The sequence below is a fragment of the Trichosurus vulpecula genome, chromosome 3 (genome assembly GCF_011100635.1).
Source record: "Trichosurus vulpecula isolate mTriVul1 chromosome 3, mTriVul1.pri, whole genome shotgun sequence".
Lineage (NCBI taxonomy): Eukaryota > Metazoa > Chordata > Mammalia > Diprotodontia > Phalangeridae > Trichosurus > Trichosurus vulpecula.
In genome coordinates this window covers 232,139,322-232,159,833 of record NC_050575.1, presented here as the reverse complement: position 1 = coordinate 232,159,833, position 20,512 = coordinate 232,139,322, and the positions used below count along the sequence as shown (strand labels likewise).

At 37.5% G+C, this 20,512-nt stretch overlaps 2 protein-coding genes across 5 annotated transcripts in view; one reads left to right on the top strand and one right to left on the bottom strand.

The window, feature by feature from the left end:
- Positions 1-8,785, bottom strand: part of LOC118841900 (integrin beta-1-binding protein 1) — a 28,076-nt gene extending 19,291 nt beyond the window's left edge. Inside the window, exon 1 of one of the 3 annotated variants that reach the window (XM_036749586.1) lies at positions 8,618-8,785. The gene's annotated coding sequence lies outside the window, so the exon portion shown is untranslated. The remainder of the gene's footprint in view (positions 1-8,617) is intronic. The other 2 variants (XM_036749587.1, XM_036749589.1) reach the window with 2 other exon arrangements.
- Positions 8,786-8,826: 41 nt separating this feature from the next.
- Positions 8,827-20,512, top strand: part of CPSF3 (cleavage and polyadenylation specific factor 3) — a 65,817-nt gene continuing 54,131 nt past the window's right edge. The window contains exons 1-4 of one of the 2 annotated variants that reach the window (XM_036751473.1): positions 8,827-9,070; positions 12,082-12,145; positions 13,002-13,099; positions 17,762-17,890. In XM_036751473.1, the coding sequence (XP_036607368.1) occupies positions 9,021-9,070; positions 12,082-12,145; positions 13,002-13,099; positions 17,762-17,890 (341 nt within the window). In that variant the 5' untranslated portion in view covers positions 8,827-9,020. Of the gene's footprint in view, positions 9,071-12,081; positions 12,146-13,001; positions 13,100-17,761; positions 17,891-20,512 lie in introns of those variants that run through there. The other variant, XM_036751474.1, reaches the window with a different exon arrangement.

Below are 20,512 nucleotides of genomic sequence, written 5' to 3'. Positions count from 1 at the left end.
CCTATGTGACCTAGGCATTCCCATGACTTAAGCAGGTCATCAAAGACTCCTGATTGAAACAGGGTAAGGCACTTAATTGCCTTAGGGCTGAGGAGCACTCCAAAAGAAAAGACAACAAAAAGTCCCACTTTACTTGTCATTACATCTACTCATCCACCTTTCTTAGTACAAAACGTTTTGATAATTATTGTTTTGTTATATAGTTTATATATGTTATAAAGTTGTTTATATATTGTTATAAAGTCAGGGTCCATTAAACCTCCTTCATGATTTTTTCATTAATTCCTTTGATAGTCTCAAATTTTTGTTCTTCTCAGTGAATTTTATTATTTTTTATAGCTAAATAAAATTTTCTGGTAATTTAATTTAAATGGCATTGAATAAGTAGATTAATTTACGTAGAACTGTCATTTTTATTATATTGGCTCTGTCTACCCACGAGCAATTAAGATTTCTCCAATTATTTAAATCTGACTTTATTTGTATAAAAACTGTTTTATACTTATGTTCATGTGGTTTTTGGGTTTGTCTTGGCAGGCATACTCCCAGTATTTTATACCATCTACAATTATTTTTTAAGTGGGGCATCTCTTACTATCTCTTCTTTCTGGGTTTTTTGTTGGTGATATATAGAAATTCTGATGATTTATGTGGGTTTATTTTATATCTTGCTACTCTGCTAAAATTAATAATTGTTTTAACTAACTTTTTAGTTCAATCTCTAGGATTTTCCAAGCATATCATCATATCATATGTAAAGAGAGGCAGTTTGATTTCATTGCTCATTCTTATTCCTTCAACTTCTTTTACTCCTCTTAATGCATACTAACGCATTTCTAATACAATATTGAATAATATTGGTGATAATAGGCATCCTTGTTTCACTCCTGATCTTACTGGGAAGTCTTCTAGCTTATCCACATTACAAATAATGCTTACTGATGGTTTTAGGTAGATGCTTCTTACCATTTTAAGGAAAAAAATCCATTTACACCTATGCTTTCAAGTGTTTTCAATAGGAATGAATGTGGTATTTTTTGTCAAAAGCTTTTTCCGCAAATACTGACATAATTATATGTTTTTGTTACTTTTGTTATTTATATAATCCATTATGTTAATAGTTTTCCTTATGTTAAACCATCCCTGAATTCCCAGTATAAATCCCGCTTGGTCTCCTATAATCTTTTTATCTTTTTTAAGACTTCTAGTATAAGGACTTTATTATAACACTCTCTAAGAGGGGCAAAGGAGAGGAATATACTGGTGGATATAGCCTATATAGAAATATATATCAATATTAATTAACAAATTATATTAATATTAATTAACAAAAAAAAATCAATAAAATTTTATTTTTAAAGAGTTTTTCTTTAGTAGCAGTAATTAGATTTATGGGATGGGGGAGTTTGGGGGGGTCACTTTTGGATTTTTTGATGTATTTTGTTTTTACACTATACATACATACAATTTATTCCCACTTCACAAGAAGTCTCTTAGAACAAGGTAAAACAGTTAAGTTAAACTAATGACACAATTACCACATTTGAAAGTACATGTAACATTTCACTTCTGAATCATCCCCCGCCCTTTTTTTAATGAACATTTTATAAATCTACTTTTTTCTCTTTACCATGGATCTACCCCATGGTGGGGAGAAAAAGAAAAATTTTTAAAAACAGAAATAGAAGGGATCTTAGAAATTGTCTAGTTTTTTAAAATCAGATGTTCAAAAACAAAAAAACTTTTTGTATGCAACTAAAAAATAAGATACACAGGCAATGGGGCGTAGAAATTTATCTTGCCCTACAAGAAAGGAAGGGAAAAGGGGATGAGAGGGGAGGGGGGTGAGAGAGGGGAGGGCTGACTGGGGAACAGGGCAACCAGAATATACGCCATCTTGGAGTGGGTGGGGAGGGCAGAAATGGGGAGAAAATTTGTAATCCAAACTGTTGTGAAAATCAATGCTGAAAACCAAATATGTTAAATAAATAAATTGCATTAAAAATAAAAATAAAAAAAAAAAAAAAGAACTTTGGTCCTCCTGACTGGACTGGATTGAATTTGCTTAAAGGCACAGTTCCTGTGAATAAACTCACTCTACTTCCTGTATCACCAAGTGAAATGATGCACAAACCATTCTACCTCCTATTTTCTGCTTTTTGAGATGCTAAACTCTCTGATGGGCAGGTATTAGGAAGGCCTGGATTCAAATCCTATATCAGACATAACTAGCTATGTGACTCTGTACCTCAGTTTGCTCATATGTCAAATGAAGGACTCAACAGCCTCTAAGATCCTTTTCAGACTTAAATCTATGATCCTATGACCCACCCTATTCTGTTTCAAATTTTTTTTTTATTCATTTGAACTTAAATACAAAAGACCAAAAAAGGAGAACGTTTCTATGTGTGCAGTACAACATAAAAAGACGATTCAATATGAAATCATGAATTTCCATTTCACATGCTTATTTTTTTTTAAAAACTATGCAATAAATACTATACATCATTTTCAAAGTTAAAAAAAAAAAAAAGAAATTGTCTAGTTCAGTCCTCTTATTTTACAAAAGAAGAAATTAAGGCCAAGAGAAATTAAATGATTTGTCCCAAAGTTACACAACTAGTACATGATAAAATTAAAGCTGGTGTATATACCTAGGTAGAACCCACTGGCCATTACAACAAACCACAGCTTGGGGCAAGAATTAGGAAAGTATGCCCTCAGGGTGAAGTGGTGCTCACAGTTAAAAAAATAAAGCAGGGAAATTAAATAAGAAGCTAACTTAGGGCTAGTGAGGATGTGCTTCTGGCTCTTGTCCCACTCAGATACCCCTCCCCTTCCAGTTCCTTATGACAAAGAGGCAGAGACTCTTGAGACACTGGAATGAATTTGGAGTATTAACGAAGGAAGATATGATAAAAGTGCACAGTACAAATTGTTTTGTTCAAGTGATATTTATCCTGAGGCCACAGCTGCAAGGAAGTCACTAAGAACAGGGTAAACAGAAAGCCTCTGCAAAGAAACAAAGCCATCCAGAGGAAGCTACAGGATAGTACCTTCGTAGACAGTTATAGGATGCATTCTAAAACAAAGTCTCTTCCTTTACTCTTGCGAAAAATGATTTTTTAACAATCATTATATTGGAGATTCAGAGCTTTCCCCAGCCCCTTCTTCCTGTCGACCCCAAAACCCAAAACCAGAGTTTGTTTTAAGAAAGATACAAACAATTGGTTGGGTCCACGTTTTTATTTCTCTCACAAGCTGACACAATGTATAATCTTTGTTGTAGTCTCCTGGCTAATATTTTATTTAGGTTTTTTGCATCTATATTCATTAAAGAAATTGGTCAATAATTTTCTTTTCTGTTTTGGGTCTTCCTGGTTTAGATATGAGCACCATATTTGTTTCATAAAAGGAGTTTGTTAGGACTCCTTTGCCTGTTATTCCAAATAACTTATTTAATATTGGAATTATTTGGTTTTTAAATGTTTGGTAGAATTCATTTGTAAATCCATCTGTTCATGATGTTTATTCTTACAAAGCTCCTTTATGGTCTGTTCAATTTCTTTTTTCTAAAATAGGTTTATGTATTCTATTTCTTCTTTTGTTAATCTAGGCAGTTCATAGTTTTGTAAAAATATTCTTACATTTCACTTACATCATTATATTTATTGGCATATAATTGGGCAAAATAACTCCTAATTGTTGCTTTGATTTCGTATTCATTAGTAATATATTCACCCTTTACATTTTTTAGACTAGTGATTTGATTTTCTTCTCCTTTTTTTGATTATATTAACTAATGAGTTATCTATTTTATTGTTGTTTTTTTTTTCTATAAAACTAACTCTTAGTTTATTTCCTAATTCAATCGTTTCCTTACATTCAATATTATTAATCTTGCCTTTATTTTTTTAGGATTTCCAATTTGGTGTTTAATTGGGGATTTTTAATTTGTTTTTTTTTCTAGTTTTCATTGCATATTCAATTCATTGATCTGTTCTTTCTCTATTTTATTGTTATATGCATTTAGAGATATAAATTTCCTCTGATTACTGCTTTTGCTGCATCTCATAGATTTTGGTATGTTGTTTCATTATTGTCATGTCTTTAACAAAATTATTGTTTCTATGACTTGTTTTTTAACTCACTCATTCTTTAGTTATTTACTTTCCAAATAATTTTTATCTCCATGGTCCCTTATTAAATATAATTTATTTTCATTATGATCTGAAAAAGATACATTTAATATGTTTTTCTGTATTTAACTATAAAGTTTTTATGGCCTAATGCATGGTAATTTTTGTAAAAGTACCATGTGCCACTGAGAAAAAGGTACATTCCTTTCTATTCCCATTCAATTCTCTCCAGATAACTCTTATATCTAGCTTATCTACAATTCTATTCATCTCCTTGCCTTCTTTCTTATTTTTTCAGTTAGATTTATCTAGTTCTGAGAAGGGAAGATTTCCCACTATTATGTTTTGCTATCTATTTCCATCTGTAACTCATTTAGCTTTTCCTTTAAAAAATTGGATGCTATAGCATTTGGTGCATATAGGTTTAGTATTGATATTGCTGAATTATTTATAGTACCTTTTATCATTAATAAAGTTCCTTTGTTTATCTTTTAATGAAATTTATTTTTGCTTTAACTTTGTCTGAGATCATGATTGCTATCCCTGCTTTTTTTCTATCAGCTGAAGCATGATAAATTTTACTCTAGCCCTTTATTTTTACTGTATATCTTTCATTTTCAGATGTGTTTCTTGCAAGCAACATATTGTAGGCTTCTGGTTTTTAATCCATTCTTCTATACATTTCCATTTTGTTGGTGAATTCATCCCATTCACATTATAATTATAGAGTTGTACATTTCCCTCCATCCTATCTTTCTCACTTTGTTTACCCTTCTATCCCTCTCTTTCCACCTTATCTTTCCTCAGTCTAATTTACTTTTAACCTTGGCCTCCTTGATCCAAAGAACTCCTCCCTTTTCCTCTCCCCTTACCCTATTTCTTGATCTGCATACCCTTCTAAGATTCTTCCCTTTTCTTATCCTTTTTCTCTATTTCTTTATGTTAAGATTTTTATACCCTCTTCTAAATGTACATGGTATTCTCTCTTTAACCCAGTTCTGAGAATAAGGTTCTTTCTAGCACTACCAGCCCTCTACCCCTTCCTGCCTCCATTGTTGCAATTCTTCCACTCAAACCTCATTTGTATGAGATAATTATTTTACCTCTCCCTACCCAATTTTATCTCTTATGGTCATCTTGTGAAGAGAATTATGATTTCCATATTAATTGATATATGTGTAATGAATATACTAATAGATTAGATTTTTCAGAATTGCCTCTTCTGTCTTGTGAGTCAGAAAGTTACAATGCAGCTTGAAATTATCAACCAAACCCTTGACAACACTCCCACAATCCTTGCATTCTTGTGCCTGTGTACCTTAAGTGAATTGAATCAAAGACTGTAGAACCTGTTCCCGTCACAAAACTATGGTTTTGTGAACCACCAAGTAATGACCCCCAAGGACTCGAACAATACCATCCCACAGGACTTCAGAACACCTGTATTGTGGACTTGTGGGGGGAAGATTCAGGTCCTGGGAAATCATTGTAATCCACCTTCTCCCTCCCCTCTCCGTTTCCTACTTGTGATTTATGTATATAATCTCTGCCTTCACTAGAGCAAGGTGGAATTCTGATCAGAATTCCCAATTTGCAAATCTGTTCCTCGTAATGAAACTACACTGCTACTTGATTACTGGCACTTTGTCTCTGGCCTGTTGTTCAGTCATTCCCAGATTAGAGACTGGCTCAATAAAATCCTGTTAATCCCATCATACTCAAATCAACCCCAAACTCTTTTAAAGAGTTAGCTACACAGTTTTACTTTATTCCCTTATAACTGGTCTCTAATGTTTACCTCCTTATATTTTACCTAACTCCTGTAGGTCAAATTTTCCATTCAGTTCTGGTCTTTTCTTCACAAAAAGGCCTTTCATTCATTAAATATCATTTTCTTTTCCTATGTAGGATTACACTCAGTTTTGATGGGTAAGTCATTCTTGGTTGTAAGCCCATTTCCTTGCTCTTTGGAATATAATGTTCCAACACTTTGGTATTTTTATGTAAAAGTTCCTATATCTTATATATCCTGACTGTAGCTCCATAGTATTTAAATTTGTTTTCTAGCTGCTTGTAGTATTTTCTCCTTGACCTGAGAGCTTCTAAATTTAGCTATAATGTTCCTGTGAGTTTTCATCTTGGGCTCTCTTTCAGGTGATGATAGGTAATTTTTTTTTCCATTTCTATTTTATCCTCCAGTTCTAAAACTTCAGGGCAATTTTCCTTAACTTCTTGAAGTATGATGTCTAGACTTTTTTTTAATCATAATTTTCAATGATTCTTATATTGACTCCTCAATCTGTTGTCCAAGTCAGTTGTTTTATGTTTCACATTCTCTTATATTTTTTCATTCTTTTTTTATTATTTCTTGGTGTCTTATGAAGTCATTAGCTTCCCCTTGACTAATTTCTTCCTTAAGTTTTTGGCTCTCTTTTTCCAATTGGTTGACTTTCTCTTCAAAATTTTCTTGTTACTCTTTTTTCCCTAATTATCACTCAGCCTCTATTATTTGATTTTTAAAGTCCTCTTAAGCTCTTCCAAGAACTTTTTTTGGGCATGCGACCATCTTACATTTTTCTTTGAAGCAGAAGTAGCTGTTTTAACTTCACCATCTTTTTCTGAGTTTGAACCCAGATCTTCTCTATGGCCACAGTAGCTCTCTATGGTCAAGTTCCATTTTTGCTTCCTCATTTTTTTAAGTGGCTTATTTCTTGATTGTTAACTTTGTGTTAGAGTTGGGCTCTAATCCCCAGGTATGGGGGAGAATGTTTCAAGCTTGAAATTTTTCATGCTGTTGTTTTTTGAGCTCTATCTAGGGGCCTGACCTCAGGTACTCCTCTCAGCCCTGAAGCCACAACCAGGGCCCCAGCGATGCTGTCACCTCAAACACTCCCTGCATACACTCAATGGATTGTAAGCTTCAACTCACCATTCTGCCCTGGAACCAAAATCAGGGATTCCACTCTCTGATGAATACCAATAGCCAACAGGGTCCTGGCCACTCTCTTACTGCCCTCGCCAGCATGTGCTCACTTCCTACCCACTGCCATAGATCAGGACCTTGCCTGTTCAGTGCCCTGGGTCTAGAGCCAGCAATTTTCCCCAATCAGGGGATTAACCCCCCACCCCACATAGTCCTCCATGAAGCAAAAGTTACTTAAGCTGAAGCTCCAGCCCTACAGAGCTGACCTCAGGGCTTGTTGTTTGTAGGTTCAGAGGTACTTGCACTTCAATCAGACAAGACCAATATTTCAGAGGTAAGGTCTCTCCTAACGTCCTCCCAAGTTGTCTTAGGTGGACAACTGCTTTACCCCAACTTTTAATTATTTCTGTCTCTCAAAGTTCACTTTGAGGCCTTATTTTAAATTGTGGGCAAATTTGGGAAAGTCAGGTAACTGCCTGCCTTATTCTACCATCTTCCCAGAATCCTCTTCCTTTCGGGCTTTCTTTGCCTTCTAGCCACTGGAGTGAGCCTTCATTCCAAGGGAGAGCACAAGTTCCAAGTGAACAGCAACTTAACAGCAACTATCAGCATAGAAATAGCTTTCAGTTAGCCAGTACCAAGGTACCTTTCAACACACAGGATCTAAAAAAGAAATATAATCCAATGGGGAAGGGGATGACTAAACCCCTGAAAACCAGAGGAGTCTTCAGGGTGTGAATGAGCCTTCCTATCTCCTCTCTTGCTCAGCACTGCCTCCTTGAGCTGGTGGGGGGGGTGGGGCGTTGGTGACTGAAGGATTGCTGGCTCCCACACTTGATCCATGCAGGCTGAGAGGAGAGTGAAATCAAGTTCTTGGTGCAGGTGCCCCAACAGCGCAGACCGGATTGTATGACGCACACTTCCACAACCTCTACCCCCAAAGCGGATTGTTAAATACCGACCTCACATCCCAGATAACGCCTTAAAACATGGAGGAAACACGTTAATTTTCATTTTTAATATCCCTGCCCCCATTCTCCTGCAGCATACAGATCTTTCCCGTCGGCAACCCCCTTCTCACCCTGAGCAGCGCCTTCCTAGACCCTGCCTGACGGCCCACAGCACGGAGGCACTGAGGATTGAGGAAGACACTCGGGTCCTAGGTTCCAATAACAGCTTGGTTACTTAACGCACGGAGAGCCAGCTCCCTCCCCCAGAGCCTCAGTTTCCCTATCTGTAAAAATGAGTGGGTTGGGCTGGGTTGCTCTCAGGTCTCTCCCAGCTGAGTAAGGCGGACAGTACCAATCCTCATTCGCCCTCACTCTCCTCCCCCTTCTATTACTGCCCACCTTTGCTCCTGGTCTCTATAGCAACCGGAGGCCTACCTAACCCTCCCCCACCCTGAGACAAGCCGCCGAGTCACGACTCCGACCCTACGGAGGCTGGCACGTGGCTGCGGAGGTCGGCGCGGGAAACCGAAGGCCCGCGCTGAGCGGCGAACAGATTAACAGAGAAAGGAAAGAGGAACGAGGAGGAATGGGGAGACGGTCCTCACCTCACTGCCACCGGGAAGAGCGGAGGCTGCGCGCTGGAACTGTTTTCAATATCAGCAGAGGAGCCGGAGGCAGCCACTCCCACTACGCTTTTCCCTTTCCTTCCTTCCTCCTGCCTCTCCGCCGGGATTCGTCATCATCCCACCCCGCAGGCGCAGAACGCTCCTCCTAGCCCCTCCCCGCGCGTTCCCTGGCTTGAAAGGAAGCCGCCAAACCTCGTGGGTCTGGCCCGCACCGGAAGTAAAGTCGTGAGCGCCTCTGCGCCGGCCCCGGCGACGCCGGAAGTGGCGCTGGTTTTGCTCTGAGAGAAGGGGTGGGGGGCGTCTTGCCGCCTGCGCTGCTTTGCCGTGGTCGTGGCTCCTCGTCGGGTCCCCTCTTTCCTCATCCCTTCCCCTGACCCCAGAGATGTCGGCCATCCCAGCCGAGGAGAGCGACCAGCTACTGATCCGACCGCTGTAAGGAGCCTGGGGAGGGAGAAGCTACGCTCAGCCGACCCCGAGTAGGGAGGCCGTAGGAAAGGTCGCGGGGGGTCCTGAGGGGGCCGCCTCTGGGGGCCTTCCCCAGCCCGGCACTGGCTGCGAGACTTATCCGGTCTGGTCCCACCCTGGTCTGTGGGCTCGGGCTGTTGTCCATGCTTTATTTTAAATGCCGCCTCTCCCCCATTAACCTGTTGATCTTTATCACTTTCTCAAAGTCTTAACTCGAAAGCCGCTTTCTTCAGGAAACCTCCCCTGACCCCTTCTTCCTTCCCCCTGATCGCAATGACCTTTCCCCTCAAACTCCGTTTGACACTATTTTGCATCGCTCCGGTGCATCGAGATCACTGGGTGTTGTAGTCATCTTCGTTGGGATCCTCTTAGCCGACTGAGCTCTCGGGAGGGCTTAGCTAACCTCGCTTCCCCTCTAGGCGGGAGATGCTTAGTCCGTGTGATCGATGACCGAATGAGTGACCTAAAGAAATGTTGGCCAAAGACCTCTGCTTCCCCTCCCCCATCCCCACCAAGTTTGCTGAAACCTTAGTTTCCTTGTCTGTAAAGTGGACATACTCTAACTCTACCTATCTCGCAGGGCTGGTTTTGGAGATTGAGCCTTTTTTTCTTTTTGAGAATCCAGAGAAAGAATTTATATGGAAAGAACTTAATGTAAACATCCAAGCAGTTACCACCTAACAGACGTTTATTAAGTTTCTGGTAGGCATGGAGGAGTACCCTACATTATACTGGGAGGCCATACCTTGAACAGAGACATGTAAACAGAAAGAAATTATTTGTTGTCTGTTATTTATGAGCCATTGCTAGCCTTTGTTTCTGCCCGTAGAGAACGTGCAGTGTAATCAGAGATAAAATGTATCCACACATAACTCTAATACTAGGTAAAATATGGTATGTAAGAAGAAAATGTTCAAAGTACTAGAGAAAAAGTTAGAGGAAGGTGAGATCCCGTCCAGTTGGAAGGAGAAATGCAAAGTAAGGCAGCAATACAGCTAGAGTCAGGAAGACCAGAGTTAAAATATAGCATCACTTAGGGAATAGCTGTGTGACCCTGGGCATTCCAGTTAATTTCTTTCTGCCTCGGTTTCCTCATCTCTAAAATGTAGATCACAATAGCACCATTTACCTCACAGTATTATGAGAATAAGGTGAGATGATATTTGTAAAGTGTTTTGCAAATCCTATAGGCCTATATAAATGCCAGACATTATTATAGGTTGGTGACACCCAATTGGTGGTGAAGAAAGGGAGAGATTTCAGCAGGCCACTATTGATGGCAGTGAATTTTAGAGGTGGAGGGAAAAGGTAGGATGACAAGGCTTTTGTAGAAGATGAGATTTTAGCTGATACTTGAAGGAAGCAGAGATGAAGAGGGAGAGCCTGATGGCTAATGGCTCAAATTTATATTGGGCTCCTTCCTAGCAACATCACTGAGGGACAAGTAAATGTTAGTATTTTTTGTTTACAGATGAAATAACAGACTTAGGAAATTTTTTATTTGCACATAGTGAATAAGCTACGGAGCCCAAAATTGAACTCAGAGATTTAACTGTGACTAGTATTTTTGATTATGCCAAAGTACGCTACAAACATACCCATGAAATTGATTAAACAACAAAAGGATTGTTACAAGCAGTAAGTGCTGTCACATTCAGAGGACTTAAACAACTGAAATGCCCAGGATATCCAGAGCTCCTGGGCTAGGAGGAAATTCATGGTCTAGTGAGGGAGCCCTCGCCTTCATGGAGTTCACCAGTCTAATGAGGGCGGGAGATAAATGTGTAATTCCACTTAGTAAGTTCAGTAGGACATAGCACTGAGTGCTGCTTGAGGTCTCTGGTATTTAGCCAGTAAGGGGATCAGGGTCAGCTTCACAAGGAATGTAGCATTTGAATTGGATTTTGCAATATGTTTAGAAATTCAACCAGAAATGAAGTAGGGAGAATATTCCAGGGATAGGAAATGGTCTGAGCCATATGAGCATCATAAGCAGCATATTTATAGGGCAGTGTTTGCAGGATCTTTGGATTATGGACTTCAAGCTGGAAGGAACTTTAAAGCCCATTTATTCGAATCCCTTCATTTTGCAGATGAGGAAACCAAGGCCCCAGAGCTCAAGGGATTTGTCCAATTTGGCTGAAGCGTAGAGGAAGTAGAGTAAATAAGTAACTGGGTTAATGTTTCTTAAGTGGTAGTAGAAAAGAATAATAGTATTCTTTAATCAGAGTACTTCAAAATAAATTATTAGGGAAATGTAACTAGGATATTAAATGCTCCCTGTTATGCAACATGTGATGAAGAAAAGAGAAGACATGGTTTTTGCCTTCATGGGAGTTAGATCCTATTATGGAGTACAAAAATAAGTGCTACAAACAATTTAAATTAAACAAATAAAAAAAGAAGTTCAGAGAAGGGAGAGATCAACATCAACTAGAAAGTTTGGATAAGTAAGTCATAATGGAGGCAGTGGGACTTAAGATGGACTTTAAAGGAGGGGTCAACTTTAGCTACACATAAAAGCAACTTAGAAGAGTTTAAAAGTATGGCATATAATAAATTTAACAAGAATAGATAATTTTTGAGAAAGACTAGCAAAGAGGAAAAATGTGAATAATTCAGAGGAAAAAAGCTTAGTTGGTAAATTCCAGTTGCTGTTCTTATTAGTTTATAAATTTTATTTCTTTGTAAAATGCTGTAATATTCCTAGATCTATATATATCAATCTATTTAACTTAAAAAAATGATCTGTGTAACCTGCACACTTGAAAATTACTGTCAAGACTTTTTATTCCCCCTTAAAGATTCCTAAGGAAGAGTTCTCACTAAGGACTCCTCAGAAAATGTATTTTGCTTTTAAAAGAGGGAAGAGCATAGATTGATATATTAGTGTAGTTTTGTGCTGTTATTGAAGCTTTGCCTTAATATGTGTACACAGATGTTTATGTTTTTTTTGTTGTTGTTGTTAATTTTTACAGTGGGGCTGGACAAGAAGTAGGAAGATCATGTATTATTCTGGAGTTCAAAGGAAGAAAAATAATGGTAATCATTGTAAATAGATATATGTATATATGTACACACACATACACATAATGTATAAATCTGTTACTATCTAAACTAATCGTCTTTGATTTTTGTTAAAGCGTTAACATGATATATTTTTAGGAACACGCTACTCATAAATGCAATAAATTATATTCACCTAGATCTGCCAATTGGTTGTCTTTTTAGAATAAATTCTGAAGAGTTTGTCAGTTCTGCTGCTGTGGGTTAGAATTATGTGCAAAGGTTCCAACCAGGCTAGACATTTGGTTTAAAAAAATAGACATTTAAAGACAGTGTGACTAAGCCAACCTTCCTCTCCAACCAGGAGAAATTGGCCGACTATACAAAGATAGTAGCTAACCTGAATGCATGAAACAAAGCCTTAGCTCCTTTATTCTGCCTCACCTTAAAGAGAAACACGGTAGACTTAACTGTTGTTTTTAATGGCTTAAGGGTGAATCCTCATTCATGTGAGATCAGAAATTCATGACTAATGTCTGACGTCCATGAAGAAAGCTTTTACCAAACTAATCTCAGACTCTTTGGAAGAGTTTGTTTGCTGTCTTATTAATGAAGTGTTTGGGAAGAGTAGGTTCAAGGTCCACCTTTGACACATCCTGTGTTACCACAGACAAGTCTCAACTTCTTAGTGCTTACATCTTTTCACTCTTTCATCATAAATGTCTTACAGACAGCTAGCTTTGCATTCATTTTGAGAAGTCAGTGATAGTAAATAGGTAAGTACAAGACAGATTAATAATGTCAACTTTAATGGATTTTTTCAGTAGGTGTATTTGCACTATACATTATATAAGGATTTTTTTATTAATTTTTTTTTCCAATTCTTTCACAGTTGGATTGTGGAATTCATCCTGGCCTGGAAGGAATGGATGCTCTCCCTTACATCGATTTGATAGATCCTGCTGAGATTGATCTCCTCTTAATTAGTCAGTAAGTCTTATCTTGAATGAAGATAATCACTTTTCAAACATGTTTTTTATAATGATTATTCATATTTTTAAAAATAATTTGTATTTCACTAGTGGAGTGTTAACACCAGCAGGAAGTGCATCAACATCCAAGTGGGAGCTGGCATATCATTTTGGGATTTTTTTAATGCTTTTATATATAATGCATATATGCATAATATATGTAATACAATACATTTTACTTTTTGCTGTCTTACAGAAATGTTCTCTTTTATCATATCTTTCATCAGATCTACTTTTCCAAACTAAATGGCAAAAATTGATCATTTGGTTACAAATTAATGGGTTACCAAGGAGTTCATGTCAGCTGGCAACATTGCTCGCTTCTGACTTTGTCGCTTCCCTGCTCAAAAATCTTCAATATGTCTGTTGTCTCTAGGATAAAATATACATTCCTTAGTCTGATATTTCAAGCTTTCTAAAATCTGGCTTCAGCCTACCTTTCTAGACTATTTCATATTACTTCACCAAGGCTAGATTTGAGCCAAACTAGACCGCTAGCTATTCCCTGAGCTCATCATTCCATCCTACTCAGTACACATAGACTATACCCTCTGCCTGGAATGTACTACCTCCCCACTTCTACCTCTTCCAATCTTTATCATTAGCAACCTCTTACTTGAAGCTTTTTCTGATTCTCCCAGTTGATAGTGCTTTCTCTATGCTTATATTCAGTGATGGGATTGAAATAAATTAACAAAAGGTTCTCTGTCCTAATGACTGTTTTTGGTTTTTTGAGTTTTGTATCCAATGCTGTGTTCGTTTATTTTACACTTACAAAAAGAATCGCCCCGCCCCTTGTCCTTTCCCAGAAAAATGGTCTCTTTTACAAACATTTAAACATTAAAAACCAAATGAGGTCGGGTTAATTTTAGTACAATTACTGAACAGTGTAGCTGTCATAATGGGAGTTGCGTCACCCATAGGACATAGGATTCTTTTTGTAAGTGTGAAATAAATGAACACAGCATTAGATACAGAACTCAAAGAAAAAAAAGGAATGTAAATTTGCACCTACCTTAGAGAGAATCCTGATTACAAGTGCCATTTTAACAACCAGTTCACTGAACTCAACATAAAATTAGGTATCAGTTCAGCGGAAGCAGTGTGAACCGACTGAATCCCACCTCTGCTTATATTTATTTATCTATTCTTAGGTAGTATCACTAATAGAAGATAAGCCCCTTGAGAACAGGGATAGTTTCAGTTTCAGCTTGGTATCCACAATGCCATGCACATAGCAGTTGATGAGTAAATGTTTGTTGGGTTGAACTGTTCAGTGAAATAGTTGTCTAGGAAGTTGTCTCTAGGAAGCTGGCTTAAGCAGCAAGGTACCCTGAGCAAGGAGGCAGCAGGTGCCAGGCCAGTCAAACTGCCACCACTACCTTGACCACCATCTTCTTTTAGAGTCCAGGATCCTGAAGCCAAATGCTTGTGGAATAGCAGTGTCCCCTTTCAGACCTACTTCCAGCCCAGCTCCCACAGCCTCATTGAGGGGAAAAATTGTTAAGAGGGAGCCCACTTTCCTTATCACCACCAGCAACAGCTGCTGACCCACTGCCGACAATAGGCAGAAGCATGTAGGAGCCCTGGGAGTGGCAGTCCTTCTGCCCCCATCCCCCACCCTCCCCCCAGAACATCATTCCTGCTTCCAACCCAACTCTCAACAACCATCATTTGGGGAACCAGCTCCTTTGGAGAAAGGGCCGACCATTCCCACCAACTGCCATGCTTATTAGGCTAGCTCAACAAAACACCCTGGGAGAGACAGGAGGCAGCAAGTGCCAGGCAAGTCAGATCACCACCTTGGCCACCATCAGATCCTGATGGGAACAGCCTAAGACCCTGAACTAATATCCCCCAAGAACTCTAGGAATAGTGACACAAAATAACATTAAAGAAGAGGCATTAAATTCTGCTTTGCCTCTGTGTCTAAAGGACCATCTGACTTGCAGTTGAAACCTTCTATATATGTTGTCTCCTTCATTAGAATGAATGTGAGCTCTTTGAAAACAGGAACTGTCTTACTTTTCTGTTTGTATCCCGTGTTTAGCAAAGTGCTTTGCACATCATAAAAGTGTTTTATAAATGCTTTGTTTATTCATTTCTCTTTTTTACATGTGACTCTAGTTCTGTAGTATTTTCTTAAACTTCTATATGTTCTATTTATGCATCTGATTGTCTTTTTAATTTTACCTTAGAGTTCCTTAATTAAAGCTCTGAACACAACGCTACTCCATATTGCTATTGTGCAGTGAATTTTTGTAGAATAAACATGAGAAGGATGAAAGGGTTGCTTGTGCAGAATGGTAGATGAGACTTAATGGTGCCACATATAATATAAAAAGAACATATCACATTAATTAGTACTTGATCATGGTGGTGTTGCACATTACCAACATGTCCCAACTATTCCTTGATGTGGATGGTTCATAGTTCTTTAGCATCTTGCAAAGAGAAATAGTGGCTGACATTTGTTTAAAAATCTGGATTTATTTGTATTCTAAGTGTTGTTATAACTTGGAGATTTTTGTATTTAGTTTCTCTGAACAAACTAAGTACAAAAACAAGGGCTTTAAAACCAAAATTTCTCTAATAGGGCTTTGAAATTCTGTAAAATTGTGGCGTCATGACTTCCTTAGTTGTAGGATGCTACAAATGACTTAATGTATACAATTTTAGGAAATAAACTTTAGAAAAGGTATGAAACTTAACTGATTTTCTCTATAGTAACTTCGTTATGTTATTGTGAGATATTGTAGAATCATCATGCTGTTACCACAGACACTGTACAGAAGACCTTTTGGTATAGCCTCTTTTCTCCAAAAAGTCTTGACTCGTTTCAAAATTTATTTCCGTATTTCAAGTGGAAAAAAGTAGTTTAAAGTACCAATTTTCAATAAAAATCATTGACAGCTTCTTCCTTTTCTACATCAATACAGTAAGCACTGCACTAAACACTATGCTAAACACTGGAGATAAAAGATAAGTCAAATAGTCCCTGACCTCAAGGAAGTTATATTAAACCAAGTGAGACAACATACATATAATTGGTGTACCAAAAGAAGTACAAGGTAGCTTCTAAGGGGAGGGCACTAGCAGCTTAGATGACCAGGAAAAGGCCTCCTGCAGAAGGGGGTGCTTAAGCTGAGTTTAGAAGAAAACTAGGGATTCCAAGAGGTTAAGGGGAGGAGGAAGAGCATTGCAGGCTGGTAGGGACAGTCATCGCAAAGGCAAGGAGACCTTCCAAGGTTGGAGTATCATGTGAGGAACAGCATCTAGGGTCAGTATGGTTAGAAGCAGAGAATTATTGTGTAAAAAACCTGGAAGATGAGGAAGACTAGATTGTGAAGAGCCTTGAATGCTAAATAAGAGTTTATATTTGTTTGTGAAAGTAAAAGAGAGCCGCTGGAGGATAAGTAGGGAGGTGACAGGATCAGACCTGGACTTTCAGAAATTCATCGAGTGAATGTGGCTATGTGGAAAACACGTTAACACGGGAAGACCCTTGAAGCAGAAAGATCAAGTGATAATCAGTTGAGAGATGACAAGTGCCTGAGCTAGGGTGGTAGCTGTGTGAATTAGGAGAAGGGGGTGCATCTTCGAGATGTTACGGAGATTGGGCAACTGCTGGGATATGGCAGATGAATGAGTGTGAGGAATTAGATGTCACTGCAGTTGCAAACCTGGAAGACAAAAAGGATGGTGGTATCCATAGCAGAAAAGGAGGAGGATTGCTGGGGTTTGAGGTGATGACTTCTGTCTTAGACATGGTGGGTTTGTGATATCTATGAGCCTGAAATGGCCAGTAGGCAGTTGTTGGTACAAGCTTAGAGCTCAGGAGAGATAAAGGCTGGACGAATAGATCTGAGAATCATCTATGTAGAGATGATAATTGAACCTGTTGGAGCTGATCAGATAACCAAATTATATAATGTTTGTTTTAATTCTAGCTACATTAAACCTCTTCTTTCTCTAGTTATTGCCAAACTAGCCATTTAGAAGTATTAAAAATTCCTACTGTGTGCCAAACTTAGGTACATTTTTTTCTTCCCTTTGCTCTTACTACTACTTTTCTCAACAGTACCCATAAATTAATGGTTCTCAAAGGGTGTGCCACAGGTTTCACTAGGTAATCTGTGAAATTTTTGTTACGTTATTGCACCTAAAAGAAAAGTTATGAATAAATTTTGTCTAATAGAGATTTTAATAACTCAGAAAAGCATAGCATAACAAGTATAATATTCACTCAGTAAACAAAATTTGCCTATTATAAAAATGTACTGGCTTCAAAGTGTATCAGACTTTGAAGTCACAAAGAATTCAGCGAAAAAGGCTGATCTTATTAAAGAGAATCTGAGCATGCAAACATCTCCTGACTTTCTGTATTGATTGTCTCCAGCTTTCATGTCTCATGATTCTTCATAGTACAGAATACCATACCATGAGAAAAAGAAGTTTGAGAACCACTGCAGTTCATAAATAATGCCTGTTTAGTATGCCAAATTGCCAGATGTTTAGATCTTGTTATGGAAACTTTTTATTTTGTCCTATTTGTGATATTTTAAATTAACTGTACTGAGTAATACTGCAAGCGTATCAACTGCATTCCTTTTATCTTAAGTTTCCATTTAGATCACTGTGGTGCCTTACCTTGGTTTCTTCAGAAGACAAGTTTCAAAGGAAGAACATTTATGACTCATGCTACAAAAGCTATTTACAGATGGCTTCTTTCTGATTATGTCAAAGTTAGGTGAGTTGCTACAAAACTGTGTGTAGATGACTTTTCTCATACAGTGCCAGAGGTTTTTCAAGTTTTCCTGTTACATTCACAGTGTTGGTTTCCACGCTTGGCCATGTTTACCCCTCTAAATACAATACCAGAGTGTAGGTTGTAATCAGAGTAATAGGTCAGTGTTTACTGAAACATTGTTCCTTTCAAGGTGAGAAGTGAATCAAATATTTACATCGTTATCATACTTCTAAGACAGTATTACATAGCGGGAAAAATATTGGGCTTGGGATTAGGAACATCTGGATTCACATCTCACCTTTGACATGACCTGTGTAACACTGAACAAGTCAGTAACTTCTCTGAACCTCAGGCTTCTCATTTATAAAATAAAAGTAAAAATACCTGTAGTATCTCCCTCACAGGGTTCTTGTACGGCTCACATGAGGTATGCATGTAAATAGCTTTTAATAAATTTTCAAGTGTGATATAAATGCCAGCAATTGTTACTTAATTATAATTGAAGTTCACATGAGTTGTCAGAAAAAAAATTCATTCCTCTTTACTAGAAAGATTATAAATTGTTTTTATGGTACTTGTAGCCTGAATTATATGTTAAAAGATTAGAATTTTTGTGTCTAACTCCAGGGTAGTCATAACTTATTATTTGTGTTAATATGTGTATACCCATAAAAAATCAGTATGGTGTAGTGGATAGAAGACTGGCCATTTACCTGGAAATACAAGTTCAAGTCTAACCTCTGTCATACACTAACAAGTCACTTAATGTCCCGAGTAGCCCTCTAATATGATAAGGTGCAGAAAAGTTGCCAATCTTCCTTGATGAGGAAGATAGTTCTGCCCACCAATGAAATCACAGGCCTGAATCAAAACTTACACAGATGGATAATTGTATTCTAATGTTTAATTTTTTGGCGTTCTTTTAGGAAAACGTCTTTCTCCCACAGGATGTACTGTCTTATTCTCAAAAAAATGTATTCATATAATTATCAGAAATAGTACATTTTGAAAGGATTTGCTCTTATATCAAAGACCTTTTGAAATTGACCTTTTATTGTTTATTTATTTGCTTTAGATAATTATCTTTCCCCCACAACACATACTGCTTTATATAAAGGTATGGGTTATGCCGCAATATGTATATGCATCATTTTCAGGCAAAGTACATTTTGAAATTCTTAAGAGTTTTTAAAATTACAAAACAAGTTCTTTGGCATTTGTTCCTATTCACTCACTGTGTTTATTCTCCAGCTACATCTAATCATGTAGCAATTTTCATTATCTCCAGCTGTACTTTAAATACATTAAAAAAAACCAAATTTTTAAAAATAATTTGCTAATCCATACAACGTATTTCATGAAGTTATACAATTTAAGTTTTAAAGTAACAGAGCATTATTATAAAATCGTAGGAAGAATTATATCCAGAATGTTAAAGAAATTCCATGGTATAATGGAAAAGCACTCGATTTGACATCAGAAGTCTTGAATGCATGTCTTGGCAGTCAGTGTGCTATCATTCCTATCAGTTTTGAACACTGGAAAATTACCTTGCTTCTGTAATAATAATTACTAAAGTAAATGACAGTTTGTTATTGTTGAGTCATTTTAGTTGTAGCCAACTCTTTATGACCCCATTTGGGGTTTTCTTGGCAGAGTATTCTGCAATTTTCTTCTCCACCTCATTTTACAGATGAGGAAACTAAAGCAAACAGAGTGAAGTGACCTACCCAGAGTCACACAGCTAGTGTCTGAGGCCAGATTTGAACTCAGGGAGATGAGTCTTCCTAACTCCAGACAGGGTGCTCTATTCACTGTGCCACCTAGTTGCCCCTTTAGTAACAGTAGCTTGTATCTATATATTACTTTATGGTTACAGAATATTTTTGATACAGGATCTCATTTGATCCTTAGAAGAATCCTGTGATGTAATCCAATTTGAATAATACGGTACCTTCACCAGGACTCAGAAAATCAAATGATACACTATATTAAATAGAGCTTTGTGGCCTTTGAGCACATTGAGTATATTCGAGTATTTGGCTATAAGCCATTTTCTTTTTTTCAAAAATTTATTTTCAGTTCTAAATTCTCTCGACCCCTCTCTAGCCCCCCTCCCACCCATCAAAAAGGTAAGAATCTTTATATCCATCATATATATATGAAGTCATGAAAAACATTTCCACATCAGCCATGTTCTGAAACAAAAAAGCAGGAAAAATAAGGAAAAAAATCTGTGTTCTGAGTCCATCAATTCTCTATTTGCAGGCAGGCAGAGTTTTATATTATAAAATCCTTTGGAGTTGTAGTGGATCATTGAATTGATCAGTTATTAAGTCTTTCACAGTTGATTATTTTTACAATATTGTTGTTACTATGTAGATTGTTCTCTGGTTCTGCTCACTTCACTTTGTATCAGTTCATATAAATTTCTCTAGGTTTTTCTGAAACCTTCATTATTTCTTATAGCATAATAGTATTCCATCTCACTAATATACCTTAATTTGTTCAGCCATTCTTCAGATTGCAATTTGCCATTTTTTGCCACCACAAAAATAACTACTATAAGTATTTTTGTACATATAGGTCCTTTTCCCTTTTCTTTGATCTTTTTGGGGTATA